This window comes from Helianthus annuus, chromosome 13, assembly GCF_002127325.2.
Source record: "Helianthus annuus cultivar XRQ/B chromosome 13, HanXRQr2.0-SUNRISE, whole genome shotgun sequence".
NCBI lineage: Eukaryota > Viridiplantae > Streptophyta > Magnoliopsida > Asterales > Asteraceae > Helianthus > Helianthus annuus.
The window spans coordinates 86473757-86494712 of record NC_035445.2 but is presented as its reverse complement, the minus strand read 5'-3'; the positions used below and the strand labels follow the sequence as shown (position 1 = coordinate 86494712).

At 34.1% G+C, this 20956-nt stretch overlaps 1 protein-coding gene and 1 pseudogene across 1 annotated transcript; one reads left to right on the top strand and one right to left on the bottom strand.

Moving 5' to 3' along the window:
- Window positions 1–7855: 7855 nt before the first annotated feature.
- On the bottom strand, window positions 7856–10419 carry LOC110901198 (zinc finger MYM-type protein 1-like). The gene is made up of 4 exons (XM_022148041.1): window positions 9977–10419; window positions 9609–9883; window positions 8642–9540; window positions 7856–8578 (listed from the first exon to the last, which is right to left on the bottom strand). The coding sequence occupies exons 1-4, from the start codon at window positions 10417–10419 to the stop codon at window positions 7856–7858; spliced, it is 2340 nt and encodes a 779-aa protein (XP_022003733.1).
- Window positions 10420–11426: 1007 nt separating this feature from the next.
- LOC110898468 lies at window positions 11427–19444 on the top strand (annotated as a pseudogene).
- Window positions 19445–20956: the final 1512 nt, after the last annotated feature.

Below are 20956 nucleotides of genomic sequence, written 5' to 3'. Positions count from 1 at the left end.
TACCACCGATTGTACACATAGTTTGAAACAAATTTCAAGATGAAGCTCCCTCCACCATCACAAACTGCCGCAAGTTGCAAGCTTTTATAACTTTTTGCAACTTCATAGACAGAAAAGGGGCAATTTATACATTGGGATAATGATATTTTTTTGAATCCAATCAATCTTATTCTCTCCGAAGAGAGATTTTTGGGATCAGATCTAACATCGATAGGCACAACCATGAAACAAATTTCTATCCGCATAATATTATCAATATTTTTTGCATAATTTTATGTTTTGTTCTTATCGTTTTCCGATCCCCTTTACATATTCACGCCGATTGATCTTAACCCTGTTGCAGATTCATCTTAAAACAGGTAATTTTTTTTTTATAAATTTCTTCGCTACAGGTTTGCAAGTTCTCCGGGAAAGAGATCTTCGATGGAGGATTTCTATGAAGCGACATTTTATCTTCGATGGGCGGGGGGGTGTGGTCCTCTGTGATTTGCAGGTTGCACACCGATGGAAGTCTGATTTGCAGGTTCAGTATGTGGTTGGGTGGAGCTGAACGTGATGCGAAGGGTGGCAGATCTGACTTAACGAAGAAAACTAACCCCCATCGATTTTAGAGGTGATGAACTAGGGTTTGATGATGGCTGACGAACTCGTTTTTCCGGTGACTTGGGTAGTGGGGTTAAGGGTGGTGCTAGATAGAGAAGAAAGGGTGAGGTTGAAGATGATGTTTTGGTGGGTCCCACAACTACTTATTACTGGATTTCTTTTAATGTCTAAACTTTGTTTTAATAAGTAAGGGGTAATTTTGTCATTTTACATAGATTTAACTGAGAAAACTAACGGACATCCACTCCAGGGACTATCCGAGTAACAAACTGTCAAACCACAGGGAGCACCGGTGTAATTTTCAAAAGTTGGGGACTATGAGTGTTATTACAAAACCACAGGGACTATCTGTGCATTTTACTCTTCCATTTTTATAAAACTTTCACCTCTTCTCTATAATTTTTTAAAAACTTCTCCACTTTTCACCCACAATCATGAATCCCTTCCGACCTCCATTTGGTGTGCCTTCGAGACCTGGTAACCCAATGCGTATCGGTTGAACACCACGCAATCCCAACCGAGCTTCAACCTACAAGACATGGATCCTAGCGTATTCGCATACGCTCAAATATTAGCATCGGCCGGTTCCCAACAATTCCTTCAAGTTCCTCAACCTTATCAAAACATGGGCGGTTCGCAATCGTCTCCGGAGATAGAAACGGTGCCGGGGACGTTCGAGATCTCGGTCATAGGCGTTTACAAAGTATCGAGGAAAGAAACACCGAAAACAAAAAGTTTGTCGCGATACAAGAATCGAGACAAATGGAAAAAGATATCGAATTTTTGTCTAAACCCATTGACCATCTCACAGGCGACGCGTTGATCCTAGCCCAAATGCATCAGGAACAAATCCGTCAAAAATACGGACTCTAGCTTTGTTTCGTTTTTTTTAATTTATTTGTTTTGTTTTTTTTTGTTTCAGCTTTTTTATTTGTTTCGGTTTTTTATTAATTCCGTTTTTTTAGAATGTAATGTTTTTTATTTAATGAAATATATTTAGTTTTAATTAAAAAAAATTAATGATTGTGTAATGATTGACGGGGCATTATTGGGGGTTATCACCACTACGCCCTTTTGTGAATAACGCCCCTTTGATGATTAGGATTACAAGTGGCGCAAAACGCCCTTGGGTGGGGCATTATTCACCCCAATGACTACCCATGGTCTAAAAGGAATCATATATATATATATATATATATATATATATATATATATATATATATATATTGACTTTCTCTCTCCACATGCAAGACACATGCCAATTCCCCCCATCAAATTTAAAACATCCACAATTTTTCATACGACATTTGTGTTTTAAAAAAAAATTCACCATAGTAACGAACGTTTTTTTATCTTTAATATGAGTATGATATTACTATATAAAAATAAAAGAGTAAATTGTCAAAATTGTCCCTAAGGTTTAGGCATGTTTGTCGGTTTCATCAAAAACAACTTTTTGTACCATATTGTCCTTCACTTTTGAGACTTTTTGCCATTTTCATCCAAACATCTAATTTGCTTTGTTTTTTCTATCAGAAATTTGGATGAAAATGGCAAAAAATCCCAAAACTCAAGGATGATTTTGGCAAAAAAGTTAGACGTTTGGATGAAAATGGCAAAAAGTCTCAAAAGTGAAGGGTAATATGGTACAAAAAGTTGTTTTGGATGAAACTGACAAACATGCCCGATTGATTTAGGACCCACCAATGCATGTCGAGGCTCTGCCTGACTAAGTTCGTTGGGGTTCTTTCTCGTGTTGTATGGCTAAAGTGACCTGGGTTATTTTACTAACACGTGTGCATTGTATGTTTTTAATAGAAACTCAGGAAAATAATCAAGAAATATTACCAGGAAGCCCGTAGAATACCTAAGTCTACAATGTGAGTCCATTCTCTTTTCTCATTGTGAGCCATTATTTCAAATGCTTTGCAAAACCCTAAATGTTTATCAATTATAGTTACAGTGATTGAGTCTTTGTATTCTACAATTGTTGCCAGTATTATAGGGTTTGTATACAGTACATGATAAGCTTCATAATTGGGCATGGGCATCCAATGTGTGATATGACCATAGTCACAGATCCGTCGAGTGACAAGTACCGAACGAGTAATTGGGTAGATATAAACATCGTAATCGCTCTCAATACTGTAAAGTTATGAAAGCTTATTTTTGTAAACTGGAATGTACTCGCCAGTATTTCTTGCTGATAAAATGTTTTTAAAATGCGTTTCAGGTAACTTAATGTGAAGCTATAAGAAACCAGCTATGGAGCATTGAATGCTTAAAGAACGTGGCTATAAAGTTACCTAAATAAAAGTTTATGTTTTCAGCAACTAGTGTTTATCCCTATAAAAATATTATGAATGAAATATGGGTTTATCCCATTTGTTTAATATAAAAGTTTGGTGTTTTGAAACTCTGAAATTTATTTCCTAACTACGATCTTGATGTTTTAATTCCGCTGCCAAATTAACAAACACCGATACCATCGACTGCTGTCTCACGGCTCCCGCTCCCGGGGTAGGGGTCGGGGTTGCGACAATAAATATATATCGGATTTTTTTTAAATCGTGTGCCCATCGAAATCATAGGCATTGTGCGGAGGTCCTCCCTGCACACCATCAAAGCCGCCAGTGCCTAACTATATTAGAGTGCGTCTAAAATTATATGGTCTAGTGTATGATTTAATTGCGCGACTATAACTTTTCGTATAAAGCATTAGAATGGTGTATCTAAAACTAGGGGGTGTGCAAAAAACCGAATTAAACGAACCATAATTGAATTAACCGACAAAACCGAACCAAATAAAAAACTGGTGGGTCGGTTAATGGTTTTTTTGAAAACCGAAAGTAGCGGGTCGGTTATGGTTATCATTTTTTTTCATACCCACCATAATCGAACCGAACCGACATGTAATAAATTTTTGTAGGATTTAGGACATTTCACCATATTTTAATATTTAATGTTGTTTATTGAAGATTTTTAGTATTTATAGGTTTTTCATATCGTTTTGTGGTTTTTGTTGGATGTTTATTTGAATTTATGGAATGTATCATATCACTTTATTTCAATATTCGATAATAATTGGTATTATATTATAGATTATATGTATTTTTATACTATGTAATATACTAATATATACAAATATGCGATAACATTTATTTCATGTTAAAAAAATTAAGCTATTTTTAGCTAAGCTTAATGCACGGTTAACCACCTATAACCGACCCGCTAAAACTATCAAAACCGAATAACCATAACCGATCGGTTATAGTTATGGTTATCCATTAATCGACATCGCGATTATGGTTATGATTTTAGGTCAAAACCGACCCAAATCAACCCATGCACACCCCTATCTAAAACTATATAAATTAAGTGAAATATTTGTTAATGACAATAAGCCACATGACAGAAAGCAAAATCATTTAAGTTGTCGTGTTTCTATGAGGAAATACAGTTTTCTATAGTCATCAACGTCACTATTATTTTCTCAAAGAAGTATAATATCAATCTCCAATCTTCATACAGTAAGATACCCATCCATTATAGTATTATTAGATTTATGAGACTATTACTTTTATTTAAGATGTGATAAAACTGAGATGTGTGTAAAATTCCTTATTGATGGGAGATCATTTTAAAGTTTTTCTCATTATCAACACGTAGGAAGTTCAACTTTTTAAAAATAACTTGGACTTTATTAAATAAAAAAAATATGATGAGTTGACTCCTTTCTTCTCGTCTCTTGATTCATTTTCTTTTCTTTTTAAAGCCACATTAATAAATGATTAATGTTTGAATATAATTGTTTGAAGTAATACCAAAACTTCTTATTGATAACAACATATAATTTAAATAATGTGGTAAACCAAAACTCTTATATTAGTTTTCTAAAAAATATTAAGTAACATCACTGTCGAGTCGAAGTTTTAGGATGCATTAACTTATAAAACTAGTAGCAATAAGAAACTATTACTAAAAATGTAAAAGGGGACAAAAACAATGAATTGTAATGAAATTGTACGTTATTTTTTGTATTTTGCACGTCAAAATTTGGATTTTAATTGTGAGTGAACGAGACAGAGGACTAACCTTTCAACTCAAGTTTGTTTAAAATTGCCATAAATGTAATGGAATGTATATTGATTGATTAATTAATATTTGCATTCTATATTAGATTTGGTATATACATGAGACATATGTTTGCCTAAACATAATGAACCATCCAATCACATCCCAGGTGATGAACATCATGTGAGCCTAAATATTGCCATTCTTGACAATATCATCCACCGGACCTAAAATTTATTTTATGGGGACGATTTCCTAAAAAATATGCTATTTTTTTTTTTTTTTTTGACAAGGATGGCTACCTCCAACCTAATGAGTAGGTATTTGAACAACAAAACCTTGTAGTAGAGCAAGTAAAAGCTGATAAACCATGCTCATAAGACTGTGTTGTGGGGTGAAAGGTGATAAAAAGGTGCTGCCACGTAGATGTCTCGTTTACATGAGTTGGTTTCATCTTTCATCTGGGTATGTTATGGTAATGTATAATGTGATTGGGTGTGTGATAAAAAACTTATAAAAGAAATAGTGAGTGGAGATAAATAATTGCTTTATATATTAAGTTTTCAAAAAATTATACAAGATCGCCCTTCGCCCCTAACACCCATGATAATCTCCACAGCTAGAAGGGCAATGCCCCTTTATCGCTCGTGAGGGACAGTGTTCGGTGCTCACAGTGTTGACATGACACTACCTCCACACCCATACGTGAAAGCAAAACACGGTCTAAGAAGTATTCCAAGTCATGTACGAAGCAAGGTGATTAACACACATGACGAGCCCGTTACAGATCACTTAAATAAAGTTCATTGAAAGAAATCATCCTAAGTTCATTCATCCATGAAAAAACCGTCTTAATTGAGATATAAACAACATCAAACTTCCTTTAAAAAGCCTTTTTGGCATTCACTAGACAAAAATATGATGTTGGATAAGAGTGTGACGCGTTGAATTATTGCACACATATCTTTTCATAGTCAAATGTCAATACTTCGTGTCTATACCTTACATGCAACCAATAAAATTCATAAATAACGAGTAACTAATAATTGTGAAAAGTACATCTTAAAGTAATATCCACCTATGTTGTGAAAACCGAGCTACGCGCGCCTAGGCGTTCAGGCGCAACTAAACCATATGGTGGAGAGTTAGGCGCAAATCTGTGTCTTTTTTCAAAAAACGCACTTAGGTGATCGCCTGGAGCTGGGCGCATGCGTAAAAAAACGACCCTAAACCGAAAAAACAGCCTTAAACAAGAAGGGACGACCTAAAACGTTAATTTAGAGAGGGTAGATAGTTAGGAACCTGGTTTAGCAACTTCTTGAAGACTTCCTGGTTAAACTCTAGAGCATTGTGACCGACCAACAATGTGGTGGACTGGTGTCGGATGCTCTTTTTGATAGGAAACCCTAATACAATAAAATTGATAGACTTCTTTTTGTAAATTATGTGCAGATGGTATTGAGCCAGCATTTGTTTCAAATAACTAAACTATTTTATAGGATAGATGGGTGGCCCAACTAAAGATCTTAAATTGTTTTTCACTTTATTGTTTTAGTTTGTTAGAGCATTCACATCCAATCCAATAAAAATATACATACATTTCATTAAAAAACAACTCCTATATCAATATATTTCCACTAAAAACAAATACTTTTTCTCTCTCCTTTTCAATATATATATTACATTTTTCTCTCTCTTCCACTCACAACCACTTTAAATATATATTAAAAAATTATAGTGGGTGAACAGTGTCCCCCCAAATATACAGATGAACAGTAATATTTTCTCTCTCCTCCACTCACAACCACTTTTTATACTCTTTACATTTTAAAAACCCCACACACTACATATGATGGACTGGATGGGAATGCTCTTATAAATGCTTAGATACTTTTACAAACATTAATTATTGTTGTACATATTCTAAACGGATATTATGATTTTTTACATTATATTCTTATAATAGTGTAAAACCATTAATTTTATGCCTATTATATATAATTTCTTTTATTTTTTTTTACTACGTCGCCTTACTTAAAAAGCCCTCGCTTTTTTGCGCCTAGGCTCCAGACGAGACCTTTGCGCCTTAAGTGCGCCTAACGCTTTTTGACATCATAGATATCCACTGCTTGTGGCCTATGATAGGGAGGCTTGGGTTCTCCTACGGAGACCCAAGTTCAGTATCTGCTTGTATCAGGCAATGATGGATAGGGGTGCCAGATTCTTTCCTGAGCTCATTCGAATTTTCGTCTCACCGTGTGTTACGCCAGAGAATGTTCAGCTCTTGTGGTGGCACAACGGCTGTCAAGTGGCGGTCGCAGGGCCGGCCCATTAGTATAACTAGGTATGGCTCGGGCCTAGGGCCACCAAAAATTAGGGCCTCCAATTTTCGTTTTTTTATAAATGTATATATAAATAAAGTTTTTATATTAAATATACTAAGAAATGGTTTACTACTAACATGAGTGTGGTATGGTGGTAAAACAACTATAGGGCTGTCAAGGAAAGCCAGGTTCGATCCCCTCAAGCCACCCTTTTTCACCCAGTTTATTTATTTATTTATTTTTTGTAGTAAACCTAGAATACAAGTTCCCAGATGCTCTTTGATTTATTAATTTGATTCTACTAATAAAATTTGATAACATTTTGATCCATGTTTTTGTTAGTTCTCCTTCTCAAAGTACATAGAAGCATATTGTCTACTTAACTTTATTCAATAAGAAATTCTTAACTAACTTTGATTTGATTTATGTTTTAGATAATCAGATTTATTTGGTTAAGAAAACCATCTACTTTATAAATATATTAAATGCTATATAAGTTAATCTTAATAATTTTCGTGCCAAATAAAAATCGAAAATAGAACGAAAAAAACTGAAAAAGAGTCTGGATTCTGCATAAAATGGTCATTATATGTGTAACCATATAGTGACCCCTCTATCTGCATGTTACCATAACGGACTTGCATACAATAAAATCAGGGCCGGCCCTGAGAATTCATGTACCCTGTTCGAGCTCGAAAAACATGCCCTTAGGTTTTAACTAAATAAAAAATTTAAGCTAGTTTTTTCATACAACTTTGAACGGTTGACAAAAATATAGCATTCGATAAACAATGCAATTAACAAAATACAAAATATAGTACTCGAATGAATGACATGCCGTAAAAACTAATAAGCTAATAGCTAACCAATGATTCGTGAAGCCCTCTTGCATTCTTGATAGCAAATTGGTGAATCAACTCTTCACAGTTTATATCATCTAAGACTTCGTTCTCGATAGCAATCATCGCCAACCCACTAAGTCTTTCTTGGGACATTGAAGATCGTAGGTAAGATTTCAATAACTTCAACTTCGAAAAACTTCTTTCTGCAGATGCCACAGTGACTGGAATAGTCAACAATATTCTATATGCAATGCATGCTTCTGGGGAATAACCGTCTTCTTTCATATACTCCAAAACATCTACAGGACTGCTAAATTTATTGGTTAGTGAGTCACGAAATAAATTAAGCTCTGTATAAAGTGCCTCGCCATCAATATCCGATTTTTCTTTAAACCTGAGTGCATTTTCAAGACGATGACAAGACGACTTAAGATCTTCATCTTTAATAATCCTCAACGTACGTGGAAACAAAAAACCAAATAAACCCTCGTACCATTTAAATTGTTCAAATCTTTTCTCTAAAGAAGCAATAGCTTGATCTACAATATATAAGAAAAAGTTTACTCTGAAATTTTCTTCTACTGTAAATGCAACTTCTTCGCTACTAGAAGTCTCATCTTTTCTTTTTTTCCTTTTAATCTTACGTTTTTCTTTAAATATGGGATCAATTTCCATATCACTAGCAATCTCCGTAGCTTCTTCAATCGCTTTAAGAAAACCGGTTTCTCTATAATCCTTAAAGTACTCAATCAAATTGTTTATTTCTTGAATAGCAATTTCAAGATGCATATCCTTTGCTTGTAATTTTTTGCTCACAATATTCACCCGGTTTAACACTTCATACCAAATAACAATTGATACCAAAAAATCAAATCCACTAAGTTGATTTTCTGCTAAAGCTAATGCTTCCTCTGCAATTGCAGCATCACTATCTGTCTCTCCAACTTCAAGCAAAGCTTCCCGCACATCATCAAGTTGCAATTTGATTGCCTTAACACTCTCAAAACGACTTTCCCAACGAGTTTGAGACAATGACTTTAGACTCCAGTTTTTCACATTATCTTTTAAAATTTGCCAACGATTGATAGAATTTGCAAAAATAGTATAAATCCGTTGGATGTGTCCAAAAAAACTCTTTCCTTTAACACAACTATAAGCCATATCACATAATGTAAGGTTAAGTGAATGGCTACCACAAGGAGTGTAAAATGCTCTTGGATTTTCTTTTAAAAATCTCGTTTGGACTCCTTGATGTGAGCCTTTCATATTTGCCCCATTGTCATATCCTTGGCCACGCATGTCATCAATTTCAAGACCAAGATTTTGTAACTCCGCATAAGTTACATCAAATAGTCCCTTCCCAGTGGTATCATTAGCATTTAAAAACCCCAAAAATGACTCCTCAACAATAACAGAATTAGATGAGAACTTTACATACCTCACTATTATAGTCATCTGTTCTTTGTGACTAGAATCGGGGGTACAATCCAGTATGATTGAGTAGTACTTTGCTTCTTTTATGTTCTTAATAAGTTCTTTTTTAATTTCATCAGCAAGCATAAGTATTATCTCATTTTGGATCTTGTGTCCAAGATAATGCACATGAATATCGTCACTAGTGATCCGCCGAACATGCTCTTTGATAACCGGATCAAACTCTTCCAACATCTCAACTAGACCCAAGAAATTTCCATTACCTGTTAAATACAATCAACAAAAAATTAAGTAAGAATAAATGGAACTAAAACTAAACAATTTCAATTACCTTTTTCATACAACTTTTCTTTATTTCCACGAAATGCTAAATTATGCTTAGCAAGAAATTTGATTAGCGCAATGATTCTAAAAAGGACTTGTTTCCAATAATCTGCTTCCTTCTTGAATTGCTCATATTGAAATTTATCAATTGTGTTGTCCGATTTCAATCTTTTACGCAAATCAAACCACTTTTTCATATTTATGAGATGATCTAAAGAAACTTCATGTTCTCTCACTCTACCGGTAGCATGGTGCCAATCATCAAAACCTACACCTCCCAATCTACCTTTTGGCGCCCCATTTCTAAACACTTTGCAACAAAAACAAAACATCTTATCTAGCTCTTTCGAATATACTAGCCATTCTCTATCACACTTCTCCAAGTTTGATAATGTTCTTGTATAAATAGTGGATGAAAATCGTCTATTAAATTTATCATATGGACCAAATTCAATACTAGTATCTCTTTTAGGACCTTTCGCGACCAATAGTTTAATCTCATCCGCATTTAGTCCTTCCCACCTTCTTGGATCAAATATATAATCAACATGCTCTTCTTGTTGTTGCTCTTCAACATGTTCTTGTTCTTGTTGCTTTTCAACATGTTCTTCGTCTTCTACTTCCACACGATCTTGCTCTTGTTCTACTTCATCGTGTTCCCGTTCTACTTCAACATGCTCTTGTGGTTTTTCCACATCAACAATAGGCGGAATAGGCGTCAAAAATTTTTGCATAGCACCCTTTTGTGACTTCACTAATTCATCTTGTCGTTTCCTCTTTTGACGTTTTTGCCATCCGGATGGTTGTTTAGGAGCCATTAAGTCATTAACGCCTAAATAATGTTCGACAACAACATAAATGAATTGAACTGAAATTATTACAATTAAACATTCACATATTAAACATTCACATATTAAAATTAGGAGCCATTAAGATTAGATTATAATGCATGTTAATTATTCCTGAAACTGATTTAAACATTCACATATTAAAATTATTACAATACAATTTCAATCCAAAGCATAGCATCTGGAATCAAATAAATGAATAATCAAATAAAATTCTAGCATACCACAAAAGTCAAAAACCCACCTGTATAAGCTAAGCCGATCGGTATCTGTTCCGTCACGTTTCTTTTTCTGAATCAATGATGATTGCCGCCACCACTTTATGTTTTTTAATTAGTTTTTAGATAATATTTGGGTATTGGGCTCACTAACCTAATGGGCTAAATGGTTTAAACAATAGGATTTTTTTTAAGTGGGCCTATGTTAATATTTTTTTGGTTATACCCTATTAAAAAACTTTTTTTACATATATAATATCGGATTTTTTTTAAAAATTACGGGCCCTACGAAATCACGGGCCCTGTTCGGTTGTTCTCCCCGCCCCTATTAAGGGCCGGCTCTGAATAAAATTTTTAACTTCGCCTGCTATAAACTTTTTTAGTTTATAATTGTCGGTCCCAACCCCGGGTAAATGAGAAGGCTTTTGTTACTAAATATATTTAAAGGATAATCTTGCAAAAGGGCCTCCACTTCTTAGTTCGCTTAGGGCCTCTAAAAACGTAGGAACGGCCCTGGGCGGTCGACACTCAAGCCAAACTCTAAAGCCAACGTGAGCCCCGGTTAAGACAATATAGGCCGGCCTAGGGGCAACATGACTCTCAAATTTAGGAAATACTGACGCTAATGCAAGAAAGTCCCCATTCTAAAAAAAGAACATATCTTAAAGTGAACAGATGTATTTCCTTAAAACATGAAGGGGGCACATTGTAAAATACATCTCATCGTGCATATTATATAACACCCACTCAGATTCTGTTTCGATTTACATTTCTCTCTCTAAAATAATCTAATTAATGGAACTCTCCTCCTACACCTTCGTCCTGCTTTTCCTCTTCACCATCGCCGGTGATACGGTGTGTGCGAACGGAATCCGACCCACAAAGCTTTTTGTGTTCGGAGACTCCTATTCGGATACCGGAAACAACCCCAAGTCGTTGGCGAGCTCGTGGAAGACGCCGTACGGTGTCACGTTTCCCGGAAAGCCTGCCGGAAGATACTCCGATGGTCGCGTGCTCACCGATTTTCTCGGTATGTTTTCTACACTAACCGACTCAGTACCCTACTCTGCATGATTATATTTCGAAACATTCTCCACGTGTCTTTTTAATTAATATATAATTTTGTTTATCATTAATAAATAAGTGTTGTAGGTTGGAACTTGGAAGGAGAATTAAATTCTAGAGTTAATTTCCGTTTTCAATATTTAAAAATGGCTATTTTCCTCCTTGATGTTTTGATCTTTTCGCTGTTTTGCTTTTCGACTCTAACTCCATCCATATTGTATGTTAATTGGAAGGGTATTTTGGTAATTTCAAGTATAACATAAGTGTACTTCATCTTGTATGTTAACTTTAAATTACAAAAATACCGTTTCAGTTAAAATCCAATATGGATGGAGTTAGAGCCGAAGAGCAAACTGGCGACAACATCGAAACATTAAGGAGAAAAATGACCGTTCTTAAATGATTGGGGCAAAACCGGTGACTAAATCACACGAAGCAGAAGTTAACTCTAAATTCTATTTTGATGGATTTTAGTTTCGGTATTTTAAAAAAGGAGATACAAGTTTATGAGGGATGAAATTGGTAGCATATTTAAATGGTATCATATACCACATAGTACAATATTAAAATATAGCTAAAATTAAAATTAAATATCATATTATCATACCATGTTGAAATATAGCTAAATCCAAAACTGAATATCGTACCGTATGTTATGTTGGTACTGGTATGGTACTGTATTTTTAAAAGTTCTGAACTGTGGTACCGTATGTGAAATCTAGCTAAAAGCAAAAAACCACATAATGTCTCTGATGTATTTAGTTGGTATGTATAACTCTTTGGATATTACTATTTTTGTGTAGCACAAATTGTGTCTTTTCATTTGTCTTGTTTAACTTTTGACAAATATATGATAAAATTGTTTCCAATTTTGGCACGTCTTTATTAAACCCTGAATTTTTATCCTAGCAAAATATATCATGTATGTTACACAATATTAATCTACACTATACATGATACATATATTTGACATGAGAAGCAAGCAATCAAACATGTCTTTTAAAAATTGTATATGATGCAAACAATTAATTCATCAATTATCAAAGAGGATTATAAAAAGTTGACCGAACATATATATAATTTTAAAATATAATCACCATAGCTCTTGCAATATATATCTTTCTCACACCATCCGTAGTGGGGTTTTTTGGGCGTTTTCCCCCTAAAAAATGCCCCACCACGCCCAAATACCACCCTGGGGGAGTTTTTTCCAAGAAATTTGCTTTTGGCGTGCTTTTTTCCACGCCTTGCTTCATTGGTTTTGGCCAATCACCATTAATCTTCCTTTTGTTTGTCCAATAAGATTTTTTGAGGGTTTTCTTTTTATTTACTTTTATTACACATCTTTTAACATAATGCCCAGATTTCCACTACACCCAAGTTAGAAAACGCCCTATTAATGGCTCATTACTGACTAGGCTGTCACATGACGCAAAACGCCCAAGGGTAGAGACATTACCACTACACATGGTCTAATGGTGATATATTATATGATACTTTTCAAATAATTTTTTATAAATATAGAAAAATGGATTTTGTTGTTTTTAAAAGAATGATGTGATATTATACCCCTTCTCCAAGTACATGTAAAGGTGGGAATAGGCTAATATCATTACTAACCCACTTTATGTTTATGTTTATGCTTTTCGCTTTTCTTTTTCTTTCCCCTTTTCATTAATTTCAATATATCATCAGTCAAGAGTCAATGACTTTTTACACTTTTAGTTTTGTGTGACATGTCTAGTGTTCTGAAAATCAAAAGTTTAACGGTAAACACAAGGAGTGTAAACGAATCAAACTACTCGAGATTAGTTCGAATAAAAACTAGAAAAATTCAAGCTTGAGCCAGAGTTGAGCCTAATAATAGGCTTGTTCAGTAAACTAGCCTAAGGCCGAGCTTCACTTATGTTATATATATAATTTAGAATTAAAGCTCAGGCTCGGCTCGTTTACCCTCTACTAATCAGTTGGCGTTAGAGGGAAGAGATAAACATCGATCGTATTGTTAACAATACACAATTAAATCATTCTAATTCGGTTTTCAAAACACTAAAGATATTAAATATTTTGACTGAAAAATACTTATGATTAAAGATCATCTTTTATCTTTATCTTTTACTCTTTTATTATGTTATCTCATGTCATGCATCCAAAGGTATACACTTTTGATGGTTTACAATTTTACCCCTTCAACTTATATTTTAACCACAAATAACACTTGACTTTCTCACATGTGCACTTTTTTCTTTCCTTCTCTCAGTAGACAATCTGATATATTTTATATATAGTTAGTTGTAGGGTCATTTATGCCTTTTCACATGATTTATCATATTTTGATCATGGAATACGAATACTCACCAAAAACTTATAATAATAATATATACATTTATTTAAACTTGACTGACTAAAATGTAAGAACTTATTCGAACAAGTCATAAAGGCTATAACTCAAATAGCTTTTATATGAATAAAATAGCTATTCATTAAAGAAGTATACAAATGTATAATGCATAGAGTACAACTAATGAATGCATGTGAGGATTAGACTAACTTTACCTTTGTGTGGTGACATTACCCATAAAAAAAAGTAAAAGAGAAAGCACAAAAGCTTGCTTTTGTGAGTATATATCAAAATTTTAGTGCCATAATGCCCCTGTGCCAGCCTTAAATTGTCCCTACTGTCTTCCACTATTAAATAATAATAATAATAATAATAATAATAATAATAATAATAATAATAATATTAATATTATTATTATTATTAATCCAAAATTCATAATCCCCTTAATATATATGATAAGAGAATCATATAGTTTTGAAAATCATTCGAAATTTTTTTTTAGCAGAGTATTGATTGGGTGTGATTTGTAAAATTTTCACCGACCACAAAACAAGTATAACATACAAATATAACTCGGTTAATACTTTGACCCGAAAACGTAAAGTCATGATTCCAAACCAAGCAAGTGTTGAGGCAATCGCGAATTCGCTTCATAAATATCATTTTATGAGGTAGCATTTTTCGTAATTTATATGTTGACACGTCACATTAGAATTAATTCACTATGCAATACACTATATGCACATATGTTGATGTAGCATTTTTGTAATCAATATATGTTGACACGTATATTGATTACAAAAATGCTACATCAACATATGTTGACACGACCAATGATCTCTAGATCAAGTGGTGGAGAGCTTGCATTTCTCTTGAGAGATGCATGTTCAACTCCCACTTGGTGCAAAGTGAGGTACTGGTGGGCAATGATAGGAGACCCAGGGAAACTTGGGTTGGATCCTTGAGCCAAACGGGTTTTACCAGTAATTTCACAGTTGTGCCTACGGGTGGGTGGGTTACCGGGTTTTCCCCGGAATTGGTGGTGGACTCGGGTTACTCTCGGAGTACTCCGTTTGTCCAGTGGGTGCCGCGAGAGTGCTCGGGATTGATTCTGTTGGCCGTTCAATATATATATATATATATATATATGTTGACTAGTCACATTAGAATTGATTCACTATTCAATACAATATATATGTGCTGATGTGATGTATTTATTGGTGTTTACTAGTATTTTACCGTTCAGTGTTAAATACATTATTGTTTCTAATAATATATTTACTGACCGGTGAATACAATGTGTTTTTACTTAAATTTAAAAAATTACACCACGTTCATATAACGTATTCACTAGTGAATTACGTGTGTTTACTTGCATTTAACACTGAATACACCATGTTTCGCGAGCTAAAACGTCGTTCTCATTTTTCAACACGGTTCTCAAATATAAATCACGTCTAAATTGAAACCTCTAATCTAATTATATGTTTGCAGCCAAGTTTATGGGAATAAAGTCACCATTGCCATATCAATGGAGAAAATACGGTCAGAACAGGATGCAACATGGAGTAAACTTTGCATATGGTGGGACCGGGGTGTTTGACACAGGTAATTTGCAGCCAAACATGAGCACCCAGATTGGTTATCTTCAAGGGCTGGTTAAAGCAAACGTCTACACAAAAAGGGATTTGGGTTCATCTTTGGCTCTTGTTACTATCTCTGGAAATGACTATGGGGCCTACACCTCATCCGGTGGCTCGGAACAGGTTCTTCATTGCATATAGTACTAAATTTTTATTTCTTTTTTGAAACTGTCAGCTTTGGTTTTGATATTTTCATTTATATGCATTAATGTGGCTCATGCTACAATTTAATTAATGTTGTTTCAGAACTTTTGACTTGACTAACCATACCTAAAGTCAAAATTGTTATTTGAGCTCTTTTTAATAAATTTCTTTTAGAGTAAAATGCCATTTTAGTCCCTGAGGTTTGCCAGTTTTACGAATTTCGTCAAAAAGGTTTGAAATCTTGCTATTTTCATCTGGCTCATTAACTCTACCCATTTTTCTCTGTTAAGTCAGAGACATTTCCGTCTTTTTTTTGCTAACTTAAAAAGACGATTCGGTCTTTTTCCCTTTACGCAAAAAGACCAAATACCGGTGAAGAGGACAGAATTACCCTTTAAGTTAACAAAAAGACAGAAATACCTCTTACTTAAAGGAGAAAAATAGATGAAGTTAACGAGCCGGATGAAAATGACAAGATTTTAAACCTTTTGAATCCACATACGGAAAATCAAATCTTTAGACGAATGATATTGGCATTAGTAAAAAAAAAAAATCTTTAGACGAAAGTCGCAAAACTGACCAAAAACTCAGAGACGAAAATGACATTTTACTGTTTCTTTTAATATAACAACCATCTTCTTTATCTAGGTTTCAGACACTTTAGGCCATGGGGTATGGGGCTTGGGTTGGGGCGTGGGTTGGCTGAAAACGCCCAAGCCACCACCCCGGGGGCTTGGGTTGGGGCGTGGCCCCATTGGCGTGGGTTTGAAGCCGGGCGTGGGGCGGGCTAGTAGGCTAGTAAGGTGACATGGCGGGCTCTCAATGGCCAAACCAAACTCATGCCCCCAACCCAAGCCCCACCATTCCACGTGTCAACAAATGCCCCAACCCAAGCCCTACCATACCCCATGGTCTTAGTAGAAAAGTAAAGAAACTTGGTTACTAATAGGTTAAATATTCCAAATAAATAATTAGTTTATAGTGTTACGTCTAAAATATTAAATATAAGATAAATGACCGAAGTTTTCCAATAACAGATTCGCACTGTTGTTAAATTTTTTTTATTATTGTTCACTTAAGTTTCAAATCTATGATCAAGGTGACTTAATTTGTTGGGTGAATTGCAAAATTTATGTTATTGAAAATAACTGTTTATGTAGGGTCTGTCTTCATTCATTTCGCAAGTTGTGAATCAAATCGGCATAAACATCAAGCGAATTCATGATATGGGTGTACCGAGGGTGTTGGTGAGTACCCTACAGCCGATAGGATGCCTCCCGAGAGAAACAATCTTTTCGTCGTACCAACAATGCAACGAGTCCCGGAATTCCGCATCCAGTTTTCACAACCAGTTGCTGCAGCAGGTTGTGACAGGACTCAACAATAGCACCAGAGGTTCTAGCTTTCTCACCCTTGATCTTTTTACCACTTTCAACACTGTGTTGAAAAACAAAGGAGATTTTACAGGTATTCAATACTCTCTTACTTGATAGTATTCTTCATTTGTTTATGATGCACAAATGGTCCTTGGCCCGGCCCAAAACCCCCAACCCTTGTAGGCCCGGTTGAACTTGAAAAGTAGTGTATTGATACTACTATTTGATAAAGAAGTCTGGTCCCGGGAAAAAGCCCAAATATAAGCTTGAATGTCCACTCTTTAGGACTAGATAAGGTGGACTCGTTGAATTATTGACCCCAACACGAACCATTGGTTGATTCATGTCAAAGACATTAACCCTACTTCAGACATATCTAAAATCGTGTAATCATGACATGACCCGTTTAACCCGTTTAGCTAAACGAGTTAAACAAGTTGTAATAAAGTAGTATACGGCTTGGGGGTTGTGATAAATAAGTTAAACGGGTCGTAAATGGGTTGCCTTGTCAACTTGTCTAATTATACATCTAGGGGAAGGTTCATTTGAGAAGAAAATTTAATTGAGAAGAAAAAGAACAAAGGGTAATTTTGTAAAACATTAAATAGTTTTTCACTTATCTCATTTATTATCATCTTTGACTAATTAATTAGTCATAAAAACTGTTATCCTCCAGACTAACTTTTTTTGACTACACACATCAAAATTTATCCTACATATTTTAAAATTTATCCTACACATTGAAATTTATCCTACACAACTCGTAGTTTATCCTATACACCTCGTAATTTATCATACACTTTAAATTATTTTATTTTATTTTTTTGAAAAAGTATATATTTTGAAGATAAGTTACATAAAATTTAATGTAATTAGCTATTAAAAAGGAAGATTACAAATTAATGATCTATGTAGATTTACCAATGTACCTTTATAGTAACATTAAATACTTATATTAAATGAAGTAAAATAAAACATTCTTATTGGTTGAAATTTCTTCTTACAAAATATTTCTTCTCATTTGAACTCTCCACTATACATCTATATGTATGGACAAGGTTAACTTGAGAATGACGCATTTAATTAAACGAGTTTAACAGGTTAAACCAAACACAACCCATTTATTAAATGGGATAGATATGATTACTAAAAATTCAAAACCTTTTGAATCTAGGTCCCTGTGGTTTCAATTTTATTGCTATTTTCATCCAAAATCAAAATCTAGTCAGATTTTTTAGCTAACATCCAATTTTTCTTGTCTTTTTCCTCCCTTTTAATTAGGGGCAAAATGGTTAGATTTTCTCAATTTGTTATAATAAAACGTTAAAATACCATTTTGCCCTTCATTAAAAGGGAAGAAAAACACAAAAAAAAACTGGATGGTAACTAAAAAATCTGACTAGATTTTGATTTTGGATGAAAATAGCAATAAAATTGAAACCACAGGGGCCCAGATTCAAAAGATTTGAGTTTTGGACTAAAGTGACAAAAGTGACCAAACCTCAGGGACCATTTCCGCAGTTTACTCTTTATTTTATTTTAACTTAATTTATATTATTTTATTTTGATTTAAACAAATTTATCTTTAATAAAGTTTAAAAAAAGGAAGAGGCCCATCTGGAAATACCGGGCTAAAGGCCTAAAGTTAGCCCATATAGAACCAGACTCTTTTTAAAATTGGGCTTAAACAACTTTACTAGGAATGAACCTTTTTGGGTTGGGCTTTGTGCACCTCTTTTCAGAAGTCAAGTTCTTCTTCATAATTCCCACATGTGATTTATGTAAATTTTTGGTATCCAGGGAGCGTAAAGTTTGATACTCCATTGAGGCCTTGTTGTGAAAGCCACAAGCAGTGGTGCTTTCTGTGGAAGTTTGGATGAAAACGGGAACAAGTTATATACGGTTTGTAATCAACCCGAGTCCAGGTTCTTCTGGGACTCGGTGCACCCATCACAAGCTGGATGGCGTGCTGTGTATTTAACTCTCCGGTCTTCTTTGAACCGGATTTACTACTAGTGTTGTCTCTTGTTTATTTCGTTGGCCAATTTGTTGTTATTTTGTCGTTTGATGTAGCCGCTTGTCTCGTCCCTGTCTCTTGGGACCTTCGGGTGTGGTTTTGTTTAGATGGGTCGGTGTTTTAGGTCTGTAAAATTTGAAATCAAAATGTTATGTTAGAAATTGCAATAAGATTTCTAGTCACTTACGCAAGTCATTTTATTCAAACGTTTAAACACGATTAAATTTCTTTATTTAAAGAGTTTTAGATTATTATTATTGTAATCATATTCAAAAATTAAATGATGCATTTATGCTGCTTTGATTATTTTAGAAATATAAATAGATGATACGGTTGTTAAATATAGAAATATAGGGCAGGGTTCGGCTACCAACTCTAAATCTCTTATAAAGTGTACGAAGTTATAAAACACCTTAAATTTAGCCCTACAACACACTTAAAACCCATAAATAACAGAGTGAATATTATTAAAACACTACATTCAAACCCAACAGTCCATAAAAAACTCCAAACACACCATTTTAAACTATGCCTATAAAACACAACATGATAATCAATATAAAACACAACATGATAATCATTGGATAATCCGAGCATTATCCTATATATTAATTCTCCAACTATTTGAACAGTAACAAATAAAAAAATAGCATTATCCTAATAATTAAAGGATGTACCTAAATTATCATTCAAAACACAATACAAAACCCACAAATATGGTGTTTAGTAATCTTTATTATGTTATTTGTGTGTTTTGGATGTGTTTTATGGTTGATATTATGATGTTTTATGACTTTTTACATTTTTAGTAATTTTGGACTTTGTAGCCAACTCCTAGCCTAGAAATATACACATGATATGACTGGATACGGTCTTGTTTATGATAACCCGTTAACAGTTGTTAACCCTCAGTGGCGGATTTAGAAAATTTTTCCAGGGGATTTCTTTCGGCGGACATTCACTAATTATCACTATTTTTTTTTTCAAATCATACAAGCTTTCACTAGTTTTTTTTTTTTTTTTTTTTTTTTTTTTTTTTTTTTTTTTTTTTCCAAATCAAGAGGGTTCTTGTGAGCTCCTAAAAACTCCCTGGATAATAACGCCTAACGAGCTTATCGTGCACCATCTGGTACGGCAAGTTGTGTGGGCCGTTTTGAAACAACTTTGTATGCGTTATCCGCACACGTTATATTAAACATAACTTTTGAGTAAAGAAATAGGAATTGAATTTTAGATAACCATCGCCTTTTGGAGTCCAAAAAAGCAAAATAACTACATATGTGACATAATGCCGAAATACTATAAAACAGAAAAGTTATAATTCCAAACACTTTTCAAAAAAAAAAAAAAATTATAATTCCAAACAATGAATTAATGACCTTCATCTTAACTGAATACTTTACATAGCCGTGACAGACCATCACCACGTGGCCCCCTTGCATTACGTGATTCATCTACCGTCCAGTTGCCGTTCAAAAAAAAAAAAAAAAAAAAAAAATCTACCGTCCAATTACGTGCGAAGGTTTCTTTTTCAAATAAGTTTCTTAAAAATAAGAGTTTTAACTTTATATATATTTAAATAAGAAAGGATTAAATAGTTGTGAATCAATTTTTAACCTTATGCTTACATTTTCGAAAATGTATCAAAGTATTCATATTGAACAAGATAATTAATGTAATAGCAATGGACTTTTTAATATTAT